The sequence below is a fragment of the Telmatherina bonti genome (genome assembly GCF_933228915.1).
Source record: "Telmatherina bonti genome assembly, chromosome: 4".
Taxonomy (NCBI): Eukaryota; Metazoa; Chordata; class Actinopteri; order Atheriniformes; family Telmatherinidae; genus Telmatherina; species Telmatherina bonti.
The window spans coordinates 27709841-27723637 of NC_136622.1; the positions used below are offsets into that span (position 1 = coordinate 27709841).

General features: G+C 40.0%; 1 protein-coding gene across 4 annotated transcripts in view; it reads right to left on the bottom strand.

The window, feature by feature from the left end:
- The window catches only part of LOC306755024 (protein bicaudal D homolog 2-like), a 38589-nt gene that overhangs the window by 19990 nt on the left and 4802 nt on the right, over positions 1 to 13797 (bottom strand). For all 4 annotated transcript variants that reach the window (XM_079239241.1, XM_079239240.1, XM_079239239.1 and 1 more), the window contains exon 2: positions 2802 to 3014. In XM_079239241.1, coding sequence (XP_079095367.1) covers positions 2802 to 3014 — 213 coding nt within the window. The remainder of the gene's footprint in view (positions 1 to 2801; positions 3015 to 13797) is intronic.

The window sequence follows — 13797 nt, forward strand, 5'->3', positions numbered from 1 at the left end:
CAAAATCCATTTTGTTTGAAATGATGGCAGGGATTGCTTTTATAACACCGTCAAATTATGATTTGTATGCTTCGTTCGAATGAGCTGGTTCCATGAAAGCTCCTAGCTAAAATACATCTTGAGCTTCTGGGGTAAATTTGTCAGGACGCGTGGGTAAAAAAACACACTCCTTTTCAAACAAACACAAAAGGCTACAGTTGCAGTCACATTGTCACTTGAATCCCATGATAAAAGTGAGTCATTCAGTTACTTGCCTGACTCTATCTGATTAGCCATGGTATCTAAGAAAACCAAAACCATCAACCATCTTAGATACATGTACTCTCATTAAGCCTTTCTCTTTCTCCAACGGATTTTAGGCCTCTTTCTCTTTTTTTGTACCAATCTCTTTGGCCTGATACTCCGCCTGCTCTCCCACTCTGAGCTTGTGGGCTAATTTAAAATCCTGGAGACAAAGACTTCTTTCAGGCCTGTCGGTTGGGTCACAATGCCAGCCTCAGTGCCCGGGCTTTCTCCATTTGACTGCCACACACACTCCCAGCACCCACCAAAGTGCCATTGGAGGGGTGTCATTATCTCCAAAACATGGAGGCAATTTACACCCTGGACCCTTTTATCAGACCAATTAGAGCAGTCTCTTCAGAAATGGAAGGGTCCTGGCAGCAGTGCCAACATGTAGACCACCAGTGAACCGACTGGTAAAGCTGTAGATGAGAGTTTACAGTAAAAAAAAAAAATCCTTTTTACTTATAAATCCTTAAAAACAAATCTGAATTGTATAACCTCAGGTGGTAAACTAAATGTGTTTGTAGAATTTAATCATGTTCAAGTTGATACTTGACAAATGGCTGGCAGCTGCTGGTGAATTTACTACTGTGGAACACATGCTCACTTCCAAAATCACGTCTGCAAAGGCACATCTGGCTTTTATAAAACTCGACTTATACCAACACAGATGAGCAGTTGCTGACCTAATTATGGTGGAATCTGGAGCTTTTCCCAAACTTAATTCGTTGTGAGGGACGTGCCATTTTAAGTCTTATTCTAATCTGAGTAAGAAGCACTGCTGACATCTGTTTCGACAGTGACTCACAGAAAACGGCAATTAATACTCCAGTGAGTTTTTTTTTTTTTCTTTTTAAATTCCTCCCTCTGGTTTTAAACCAAACCTGCAAAACACTCCGGCCACTGTGCACAACCATGGGAATATGGGCTTAATAATCTCACAGGCTGAGAATTATGCAAAACCCTAATAAAAAGGGATGCGCCTAATACCATCCTGCAGATTGTGCATTCAGAAGCATAATGTGAGCTCAACCATGATCCTTGTACAGCTTTTGGAAGGAGACATGTACACACATGTCTAAAAATAAGGTTATTTTTACAAATTCAGAAAGGTGTTATTGTTAGAGCCAACATACACATAAAAAAGTAACTTTATTTGTCTGCACCTTCTATTTTCATAAAGGCAAGCTCTTCCAACTCCTCCAAGTACTCCAAACCCCATCTCTACTACTCCAGCTTTGACTCTACTGTCAACGAAACATCAACCACAGCATCAAAGAAACCTCTCTAAAGGTGAGAGGCTCTCTTTCTTGACAGGCTCTGCTCATCCCTTTTTAATCGCTTCATGTCTTTCTGTATTTGTGTCAAACATGTTTTCACAAAACCCCAAAACATCAGTTTCATTTCAACATGTACTGCTCTCTAGTTAAAGCAACGTCCTGGCTACAAGTGGCATCACACACCACTGCACGTACAGTACATAACCACTGGCAAAGACACAAGCCACGCTGTCTCTTCTAATGAGATCGGTTAGCTGTGAATATATGTAAATAGCAGCCATGAAGGGGTCAGACATTGTCCTAAGTGGGGCACCAACAATGACGGCCTGAAGTATGTTTAGACATGTGTGTTCAGACTTACTGAAATGGTTTGGTCGTGTCTCACCCAAACAGTAACAGGTTTGTCTGAGGTGGAGTTTTTTGGGGTTTTTTAAAAATATAATGAAGCGTATCTCTAATGCCACAATTTAGGCAAGGCATTGAGTATTAGTTGTACAAGTTTGCACTTTAATGTGGTGATTATTTATTAATGTAGGATCTTCGATCTTACATAGAGGGAAAACTTGCATATTATTGCATTTCCTGAAACTACAGTTCCACCCAACAGGAGTGGAGATCACCACATTGTGCTTAAAGGCAAGGCGTTTTTCAGCTGCTACAGTGAAGTTCATCTAGTCTTAACATGGTAAAAACAAATAGGTTTGCAACCACACCTTGAATAATAAAGATCATAAATATTAGATACATCCTGCAGGTGCAGTAGGCATTTTGAGCTCCACGTGTACATGTTGGTCTGGGGGTTGTTGACCATTCTTCGATAATTCATTTGCCAAATGGAACGAATAAGAAGTAAAAAAAAAAAAAAAGTACTGGTTTCCTTCAGACTGATGAGTAATGAATATCTGCTTATTTTCTGCAGATTCAGATAAGAAGCATTACGATAACATCAATACAAACATTTGTTCTCAATAGCTGCAAGCAGAAATGAACACACACTTAACCTTATGTTTCAACTCACAAGTGAGTTCATTTTCAAGGTATTGACGCAAGCAACTAATAAATGCAACACAGAGTATCCTTGTGAGCAATAATAATGCTGTAGGTGACAATCTGGCCTTCTGGCAGCAGCACTTAGAATCACAGCTTTTAGAGCTCAAGTTAGCTAAATATTACAAATGTAAGGAGATTTAAACAAAAAAAGTATAGTGACTTTAATACTGTATTTGCTTTTCTTACCTCTTTCATCTCTTGGGATATGGCATTAAGGCGTTCATTCTCAGACTGGGTGTTGGTGAGGATGTTACGCGCCTGCCGGAGCTCGGTCTGCAGTTCCAGGACCCTCTGCTCATAGTATGCTTCTTTACAGGCCGACTCCTGGATTAGAGACTCTTCACGACTCTCCCCGTCCGCTGCAACCTTCCTGTGGTTGGAATAAGCTTGTCCAAAGGCCTGAAGATACAGTGAAAAAAGAAAAAGCATGCTGGTTAGCGCTTATATTGTTCACTGATTGTTGTGTAAAACTTTCAGAGCAAACAGGAGACTTGTGTAGGGAGTGTAATCACTGGAGGAAATTTTAGGTTTTAACTATAGGAATTACAGCTGACAATCATTTTCTTGTAATTCAGCCATTTTAATGTGACACTGATCCCTTCGTCTAAGGTTTAGCTGAGGACTAGGGATCAAAACCTCCCAAAACACGGCCGTCGCTCTGCGGAGATTATCAGTTAGGCTCCATCTGGGCTGCATCATAGTGTCTTCCCCCATCCCCCATCCCTCCCTCGTTGAGCTGTAGGATGTTGGCCTCCTATGCACGTGCTCTGCAGTGACTCCACAGATGGAAAAAGCAAACAGAAAAAGTAGAGCAAATGGACTAGTGTCTGAGTAATCGTGAGAGACCTGTTTTCCAATACTCTTAATACCTAAGAGCATGTTAAAGCAAGGGAAGACCACGACATGAAATGAAGAGGGGATGAACTTGGTCAAGATTAAATAACCAGATCGGGCTTCTACACTGGTTTATGGATTCTAGATTAAAAGGGCATGAATTTTGAAAGACTGTTTCATTATCATTAATGCGGCCTTAATTCCTACTTTAATGTGTTACTTGCCTGCAAGTTGTAAAAAGAAAAAAAAAGAAAGAAGAAGAAATAACTGGACATCAGCGTCAAACATTGGTTGCAGCAGAATCTAGGTTAGGCAATCTTTCCCCTTCCTGATATAATCACCCTCCTGATTACAGATTTCAATTCCAATCCTGTAACCACCGGTGATCAAATGGAAATTCTGATTCTCATCTTGCCTCATAGACTGAGTGCAGGCCGTAATCTGAAATCACCTGAGGGACTGAATTTGACCTTGTTTGCTGCTGCAATGCACTCATCCTTCTCTCTGACCAGCTACCCCATTATGCCGCACGTGACTGGCTGCTGCTGGATTGTCTCTCTTTGACTGAATGTTGTTTTAATCCCAGTAATTCCTTCGAAGAGAGACAAAAAAAAATGCTGCTGTATTTGTATCAAAATGACCTACTTGTAAAACTTGGAGGAATACGTGGACATATAAAACTAGAATATCTCTTACATTCCAGTGACGTTTATGGTGCAAACAGGGCGTTAGTAAGGAAGGACAGATTAAATATGACAGTACGGCACATATGCTTTTATCTATAAGCATCTCTGTTAGAGCTGCCACCATCTGCCAGCAGATTATAATCAATTTACCTGTTTATGTGATGAATGTCTGCTGGTAAACAACAATCTAACACATAAAAATTTGGGGTAATTTTGAACTGTTTATTTTTTGTTTAATATTAATATATTTCGCTTTTTCACTTTAGAAATGGCTATATCTAACATTCCCAACCAATTAGATCAAATGCAAACCAATCCTAAACAATGCAACTTTAACTTCATGTTAACTTTGCCCATCAAATGAAAATCAATTATATATTATAATATTCAGATTAAACCACCCTTATGAGGTAGATTTATTTCAAGTAAAACATTGCAAAATCACCTTTCGACTTAATCACTTTTCTTCCTTCCTGTGTCATGCGACAGTTTTAGTTATGGATTATTTTAATCTAAATGTAAATTCATAGTCGTGTATTCAGAGAACAAATAATTTTTTGTCAAACAATTTGCCACTTTTCCATCAATAAACAACTAATGTTTGTTACTCTAGATAAGACTTAAATACTTTTCCTGCCTCCCCCATCCGTCCTCTAACCCAAAACCGTGCCATCAATCAGCAACAGCAAAAGGTTATATTTGATTAAAAAGTCATTACAAGAGACGGGATTAACCCAATCAGAATCAGGGGAATCCCATCATTATTATCATGATGAGTTTGTTCGGAGGAGACTATCAATTCAATCTGAGACCTGTCCTTCAAACAATCAGAGCCCCCACCGATCCACTGACCCATTGACTTTAATCTTAGCCCCCCTAGCATTTTTTGGGGTGGGTGGGGGGTTATATTAAGGACGCACGCGACCAATCCTATAATCTCACAGTGAGCGGCCTACTCAATTTATAATTCATCTTTAGCCAGCCATATGCTGCTTTTTTTCCTCCTATTTTTACATTGGACATTTGAGCATGGATTATTAATCTCCTGTAAAGCTAATCAAAGGCAGGACTTTGGTTACTAGTGTATTGTTTGGACTTAAATCTCTCAGATAGAAGTCAGTATTCTAGAAGCTTTTTCCCCATTACAGAGCACAATACTGAACTTTTATGAAATGCTACCCTGCTGAGCTGGAATTTTAATTCTAGGCTGCTTTGGGTCAAATCAAAACACTAATTTCTCTGGCAGTTACTTATTTTATACAATGGTCAACCTATAAACAAAAGCAGCAACAGACGAAACGTTGCTATGAAAACACTGGCTTTAACAATGACTGCTTGTGTGCATGAGATGAGGAAAACACATGTTGCATCATGACCAAGGACACAACCTTCAGAGGCAAATGTCTGCTGATTAGAAGGTGAAAACTCATCAGGACTCAAAGGTGAATGACACCTCTCTGCTTTATGATCTCTGCTCTGGAACAGAGTGCAAATGCAAAGCACAAGCTTCTAAAAAACTACAGCTCCCTGCTAATGTCCAACACCTTACATAGTACAGGAAGAAAATATCAGGCCAGTGAGTTCATTCTGGTTCTCCCAGCACAGAGCCTCTTGTTCACATTTTAACAATCCAGCGAGCCAAGAAAAAACAGGGAGATTGGCTTTGAGTCTCGCACAGACAGCAAACAGATCAATACAGCTGGTCTCAGAGGTGCTGCAGAGCCGAAGTACGCATATAAAATTCTATTTTTATTCCCAGTGTTGTTGGCAAAGAAGTATTTTTTTGGGATGTTTGAGAATACCAATAGGTTTTCAAAAGATCATTTTACTGAAAAGCAGAATAAATACAATGATCACATTAGCGTTTGTAAAACTTAACAACATAAAGAGACGAAGAAAACAATCAGACTGCTGCTTCATTACCAAACTGAATGAACAGAAGCTGCATTGTTCATTTGACAAATACATCCAAACATTTAATCTGTTAATTGAGGTCTTAGAAAACCACTAATAACAATATTTTCAACTGGTTTGTCTTCAAACTCACTCAAATATGACAATAAGGTATAGCTGATTGGCCAAAACCACATATGCCGGTTATGTATTAGAAAGATTTGTGGGCCAGTGTGGGCCGATACTGAGCAGAATGCCTGAATGCTCAACAATAACGCTGTCACTTACATCAGTTCAGTTACTCATATACAGAAGGGTGCTGGAGTTGACCCTGGATTTCAAACCAGTGATTCAGCAACGCTGAAGGCTGGTCAGTGTTGAGGTTTTTCATTGTTGGCGTTTGCGGAGGAAGAGAGGTGGAGCAAGGGGAGCACAACACAAACTATCTCACAGTGAATGGGTTGTTTTTCCTCGTGAGTCACAGCTCACGTGGAGTGGCAGTTTGTGAAGACAAATAGACAAAACCCCCGTCCTTTTGCCTTTATTTCCACTCCCAGGCCACTGGACAGCCAGCAACTTTAAAGAGGCAAATTGCTTTGAGGTGTTTGTTTATTCTATATTTAGCCGCCTACTATTAACTGTTCAATAGAAATCTCTTGGAGAATGAGGTTAAAATGCATCCGGTGAGCCGGTGGCATCCATTAACAAATATGTGTGACTTAACGTGGGATGGTGACCCACTACTCTGCACGTTTCATTTGTCTGGAAGATAAAAGCCTCCATGTTATTTTTGTGCCAACGGGCTGTGTAAACCATGTCACATAGCAGTGTATGACATGTTTGGTTAACTCAGTTTATTGAGAACATTGTTGCCGATCTAAAATCCACTGACATTTCTGTAACGAGTAACATTGTAGCTAATTATTTACAGCATGAAATGCTCCACAGAGGGGGCTGGGCTGAAATGAAAAGACACTTTCATCGCTTTTATCCCTGAACCAATCCATGGGGGTTATGATTAGCTCTCTGATGCTTTCCTGTAGTATGGTGCTAATCTCTCTCTTGCTGTACTGACAGCTCTTCACTACATCAGCAATTTCTACCTTGGGAACAATATTTCTGAAAAGAGTAAAAAATGTATTGGAACACTTGAGGATTATGAAAAGAAACAATCAAACTTAAAAGTTACATGCAAGGTGTTGTATGTGCAAAAGCAGGATGAGAGAAATATAAGAAGGTGAAACAAAATGCAAACCAGAGAGGTAGAGATGCTGGCTGTTTCCTGGCACAGAGCCACATTGATTCCCTGTACAGCACAGAGCCGTTGGGCTATTATTCACACACAGGCATGGGCAATTTCACACACACAAAAAACACACATATACACCATTTACAATCCTACCAGTGTGCCCTGCAGTCAGCCAAGTAGAGGCTTGTCCGCTCATCTGAGAGAGGAGGAGGTGAGTGTTCAAGTCTCATAGGGGCTCCACTAACACTGCATGCACTTTGTGTTATCACACAAACACTCAATGCAGTGGACGCTAATGGCAAGGAATACTCATCAGAAAATGTAATTCAATGGAAGTCAGGAAATACTTGAAAAAAAGTGTTCTGCCTGAAGTAGACTGGCGTAGAGCTTTATTTTCATCATGACACTTGCAGGCAGGAAAAACACAAAGCTGCACCACACTAAGGCTCTATTACTGTGTTGCAGACAGGGACGGAGAGAACATCAGAGGGGATGGTTGTACAGGGAAGGGGTACATCTACATGTAATACATGTGATTAATGCACACACATGCATGCGCACACATAGGCCCCTACAAGCGTTACACTAATCAGACTCATGAGGCTCTTTACACGCCTCATTTAAGGACTCATCCTCAACCAGCAAAAATAACTGGACATCAGCGTCAAAATAGCATAATTGGCTACAGGAGCTCAGCAATACAAAGCTGCTACACAAATTCTCTCTGCTTCGAGAGGCCTGTAATGATTAAGCACTAGTTAGTGCTTTCAACAAATGTGGCTGGGGAATACTACATTTCATATTCTATTCTGACTCTAGAAGTCAGAGGCGCGCATTACAGATTCTGTGTGAAGTCAGTCTTTAGTTAGATCCGAGTCCGTGTTCAAACGTGATTATGATTTATATGCATCATCCATTAACAAGAACTTTACTGTGAAAAATGTAGCTTCTTTATGAAGGTGAAACATCTGCAAAGACAGGATAGCCCACCATTAGAAGACTGTTTCAGGCTAACGGCTTCATGTTGTGGCTGTTGATGGAGTAGCTCCTGTTATTACATGGCAGAAGTAGTCATTAATCACACAACAGCAAGTTTAAACATCTCTCTCAAGTTTTACAGGTTTCTTACACTTCAACCTAATAATATAGAATAAAAAGACACATTATAGATCATATAGAGTATACAGAACAACTAGAAACAGTCATTTTTATGCCAGTTAAGGGTAAGTTCCACAATCAAAATTTGAGTCCAACATTTCCTGAGGCTTGACTTGACTTCACTTGCAGTTTTGGTTTCTGCTTTCATTGCTGAGATAAAGAATTGTATGTAGTATCTTGATTGACCAGAGAGAGAAACAACAAGGTTTTAAACTTCTCTTTTGTCTACATTTCTTAAGAGTCAATCATAAGGAAGCATCTGTATCTCCTGAACTGTTGGTTGGGTCTATTGTTCAGCTGCCAAGTATGGAGGAAAAAGCCCCTCAGGTCTCAGGGGTGAGTAGCTATTCAATGGGCTCCTCCACACAACACCACCAAATTGGCGTCTAAGCTGAAATCTGGGTTCTTTATCATCGCTCATATGACTGCAGTACGCTCTGACAGCACCGACTCTTTGCATTCACAACCTCCATCATTAGCAATGCAAAGTGAACCTTATCTCTGCCTGACTGTAGTCACCCTGTCGGTTCCTCTTTCTGCCTCACAATCTGCCTGGATGAGATCTCGCAGGTCCACGCGCCTCCACCCCAGGGGAGGAGACGTTGTTATGGTTACTAGGCCAATTACAGTGACAGAGTGAGGCGGTCAGTTCAGGCGAGGCAAAGGATGCAACTAACACAGATGGCTGTTGCAGAGCTCAGCAAGCACAACCTGCTCTCATCTTCCGACTCTGGCTGCAGTCTTCAGCCATGTCCTGCTCCTCATAAAGATGACCTTTTGGATCCACAAAGATAGTGCTGCTCTCAAGATGCTTCAAAGTATTTTTTCTTAATTTTCCCCGTTTGTTCTGTGATAAAGTACCAAAATAAACAATCATTGACCATAAAGAGCTTTTGTTTCCGTGACTCTTCGTACTATATCCCAAAAGACTCCATTCCCAAGGGAGCCTTCATATATGATCTCCACAGCTGAACAGCCCTCAATTATTACACACATAAATGACTAAGATGGGGAAACAGCTGGGCCCGCACAGCCCATGTATAAACATATATGTTTACATTTGTGAACACAACCACAGATAAGGTTGAACTTTTGAAATAAATATTACACACACACACATATATTATATCATATATATATATATATACATATATATATATATATATATATATATATATGATATATATATATTATATCATATATATTATATCATATATATATATATATATATATATATATATATATATATATATATATATATATATATATATATATATATATATATATATGTGTGTGTGTGTGTGTGTGTGTGTGTGTGTGTGTGTGAGTGAGTGAGTGTGTGTGTAAAAAATGTAAACGTATCTTTATGTATGTTTTTAATATATATGTATGTATGTATTAAACATATACGAGACCCTAATGTATCACCTCATCATCCTAGACTTGTCTGAGTGGTGAAACATGAAAAATCAATCAGGGTGAAACACCAACAGAAAGGAGGGAAAGTTGAAATATTACTGGCCTTGCTTACATTTTTCATTGTCAAAAATGCCACTTACATTGTTACTTAAATATAATGATTTATCATTCCAGATTCACTCCTTATATTCACTCTCAGTTATATCTCAGCCTTGTCCATGCTCATCTCTTTATCTCCCTTCTTATCTCTCCATTCACACTTCAGAATTCAGACGATAGTCTCTTGGGAAGGGGTTCTGCAATCATGCTGGCCAGACACAGAATAATGACCCCCCCTTACCCAATTAGATTAAATGTGTGCGCAAATGTGATTATGTGCACATGTCCTGTACAAGTGAGGCAAAATCTCAGGTCATGGAGGTGAGTCTTCCATATGGGACCAGGTCATTTAACTAATAATTAGATAGGGGGCACTCAGTGAACTCAATACAAACCTGGATATAATGAAGTTTATTTGTTTATAGTACAATAAATCACATGCAATTCAATATCTGTTTACAGAAAACAAACTCTGCTTCTTTTCTTTAAAAGGTGCATTCAAGTAGCAAGTAAAAATAACATGCAATAAGTCAAAATATATTGCTTTTAGGTGAACATATTTGTTCAGCAAAGACCCAAGAACAACTGGATTACACATAATATTTATGCTATGATTTTACAAAAATATAGCTGGGGGGCCTTTTAAACTCATTAAGCCAGCTGACAGAGTGATGCCCAAAAAAAAACAAGCTGGTTCCCACAGGAAATCCATGCACTGCCCACTACCCCTCCCTGTCTCTGACTGCTATCCACATTTCTTAAGGACCCCCTGAGAGTCTGTCAAACATCCAATTATAAACCCACCTCCCTTTTATGTCTCCAACCCTGAACTTTAATGTTGTTATTGCTGTATGGTCAGCCCCCTGCCCAACTTCTTCCCCTCCATTTACTCTTTTCCTACTCCCCTCTCTTCTGATCAGTCATGCCTGAGGGGCTCAAAGTGTGGACTCCATAAAACTTGGGTATAGTAAACTGCGACATGGGGGATCCAGAGCCCCTAGCCAACAATATGGACCTGGGTAAGGCAGAGAAATGAGGGGGGGGGGAGGGAGAAAGGTGGCAGCTAGTGAGTATGATGTACAGACTCTCGACATACTGGTGTTCCCTGCTTGCACAGTGGGATTAAACCAAAAGAGCCCCCCCCCCCCCCCCCCCCCCCCCCCCCTCCCCCGGGGTGAAGGGAGAGAACCCTTTGAAATTGGGTTTGCTAATGTTTGAATAGATGGCCTATTAAAAAAAAGAACGATGCTTTCAGAATCTGCCCTCTGGTTAATTAATTTAAGTAAGATAGGAGGCACTACTCTGCAAGTCAGCACATGACAGCAGTATGAGTGTATGCAGAATTTCAGAGGAACCAGAGAAGGGTGTGTCAGAAAGCTGCCTATAAGAACAAGGTGGAGAGAAAGGAAAATGCAAACAAGACTCCTCTTCAGAGGGAGGGTGGAGAACATCAAACCCTTTAGATGTATGTCTATAACTAGGGGTGGGGCTGGGGCACACACCATCTGTCTGCTTACAGCTACCCCAAAGTTATTGTTTCTGGTCATATGCATGGAGTGTGCACCACTATCTTGTAGCATTTTTTTCTTCACAGGGTATTGTTTTATGCTTAAAAATATACCTTAACCAGTCCATCTGAATATGCTCTGCGTGTGTCTCCTATGTTTGCATGTTATTTCAAGAAACCTTTAGGAGGACACCAATAATAACCCAAGTCTGGCCTCTTGCTCCGATGAGCTTATAGGCTTCTGATTACATCATGTTTAGATTCTTTCCAGTGTAGAAAATGACCATATCATATTCCTCTGATTTAAAAACTTAAATCTTCTAAGTGCTTATTAAAGAGGTTACTTTGCTGAGGAATCACACGCAGTCACTTCCTCTGATCCGTTTTAAAAAGACATCTGACCATTTTTCACGCACTTCCAATCTGCTATAAAAAAGACTTCTCACAAGTAAACAGGAAGCAGAGCTGGTGCCAAGGGAGGTGAGCTCTGGCTTCACTACAATAGGAGGAAGAGGAGAGATTTGTTAGAGACTCAGCACAGTCCTTATGATTAAGTTAAGACTTTTTGACAAGACTCACTATCAAACAAAGCTGTAAACATGCACTAGAGGCCTTCACCATATTTTAAATGAGAGTGTAATTGTGTGTCTGTCAATTATATTGCTTGGCTTGTGGGCAGTCTGATATAAACAACCCTTGTTTCATTTTTTGTTTTTTTGTTTTTTTTAAAAAGGAATGATGCAGGCAAATTATAATAGTATAAAAGTTATGTTTTGCCCACGTGCTCAGCTGATTCATCTTTTTACATAAAACGGCACTCACCAGGCCTCACGCTAAAGGCACCATGTGTTTGAGCAGTAGAAGAGAGTATTTACCACCACATATTATGCAACATGACATGTTAAGTTACCCAAAGCTTAAAAAGTAAGGTGCTATCGTGTGTAGCAAACGTACAAAGGACAGAGATTACATAACTAACACATTCAAGTAATAGTTGTTGTGTTAATACAAAAATACCAAATGATAACTGTGTGGCAATTAAAATAATGAACTGATTTAAATTCAGTCAGTTCTTGTAAGTATGAAATGTGGCCCAAATAGCACAATGTTACTACAGAAAGTTAAATAGGCATTTGGGAGAGCAGGGATAAGTACCTGTGTTTCTCTCACGCACAGAGCTTAGTCCCCTCATTCACACTGCCCTCTTTGCTTACAGATTTGCAACCATTTGTAGACGATTCAGAAGAACTGGAGACTTATTTGTCTAAATGAACCATGTTGTATTGTCTGAGTGACACAGTCATTACTATGACCTCATCCTCTGCTTTTAACCTGGACTCCTGCCTGATCTGGTCCAAGTCTTCAGTAATTGGATTTGAATTGCAGAATCATGACCCTGCTGGGCTGCCATAATGCTTCTCCACATATACTTCTGACTTGTGTGAATGCTCAAGTGGTTGTTAAAAGAGTATTTCAAGGCAGAAAGTTGGATTTACTGAAGCTATAAGATTTACATAATCTAATCTGCCACTTACTTTATGACTATTTTACACAGTCAGGCATATAAAATAAGACTTTTCAAATCTGTGACTTCTTTCTCAGTTGAAGTTCTTGAAATATGAAGCCCTTAACATCCCTAATAGCCTAAATAACATGTTTAAAGTGTAGAAAACACAAACATCATCAACGAATGCTCCAAAGGTAAATATGACCTCCATTTGAATGGTGTGGGGGTGTTGATGGTACTTGTTTAACAGAGTTAAGGACAAACGCTTTCAAACTCATTCTGGCATTTAACCTAAACTACACACAATTATCCTTTTATTACAGTATAATAAAATATGGTGATTCTTCTCATGACAGAATCTTTTGGATAAACCAGACTCCAGTCCATCTGGAAACTTAAAAGATATGCTAAAAACATGTCTGTATATTCACAAAGCTTGTCATCTTTGCAATAATGTTTTTCAGACTGAAATTCATTTAGAGAGTCTTCCAGGCCTGGCAGCACCAACAACAAACTGCTAGGTTTGGCAACCACGACAGTAGGCTAATGGACCAGACGCAGGAGAACAGAGTACCTGACAGCCTCTGTGTAGCATTACCTCAAAAAACACATACCTGTCCCATGCCATGGGAGCTGCTAATAAGAGGGGCAGGACCTGGCAGACTCCCAGACCGCCGTAAGCCCTGCATACACAGGCTGGGATTCATCCTCTTATGGTCAGAGGGTAGGGGATTTGGGACTTTATTTAGTGCCATTTAGAAAAGATTACCCCTTAACTGCAGCCTTGCCAATCGGCAAAATAAATCGTGAAAGAGTGGACAGGATACCCC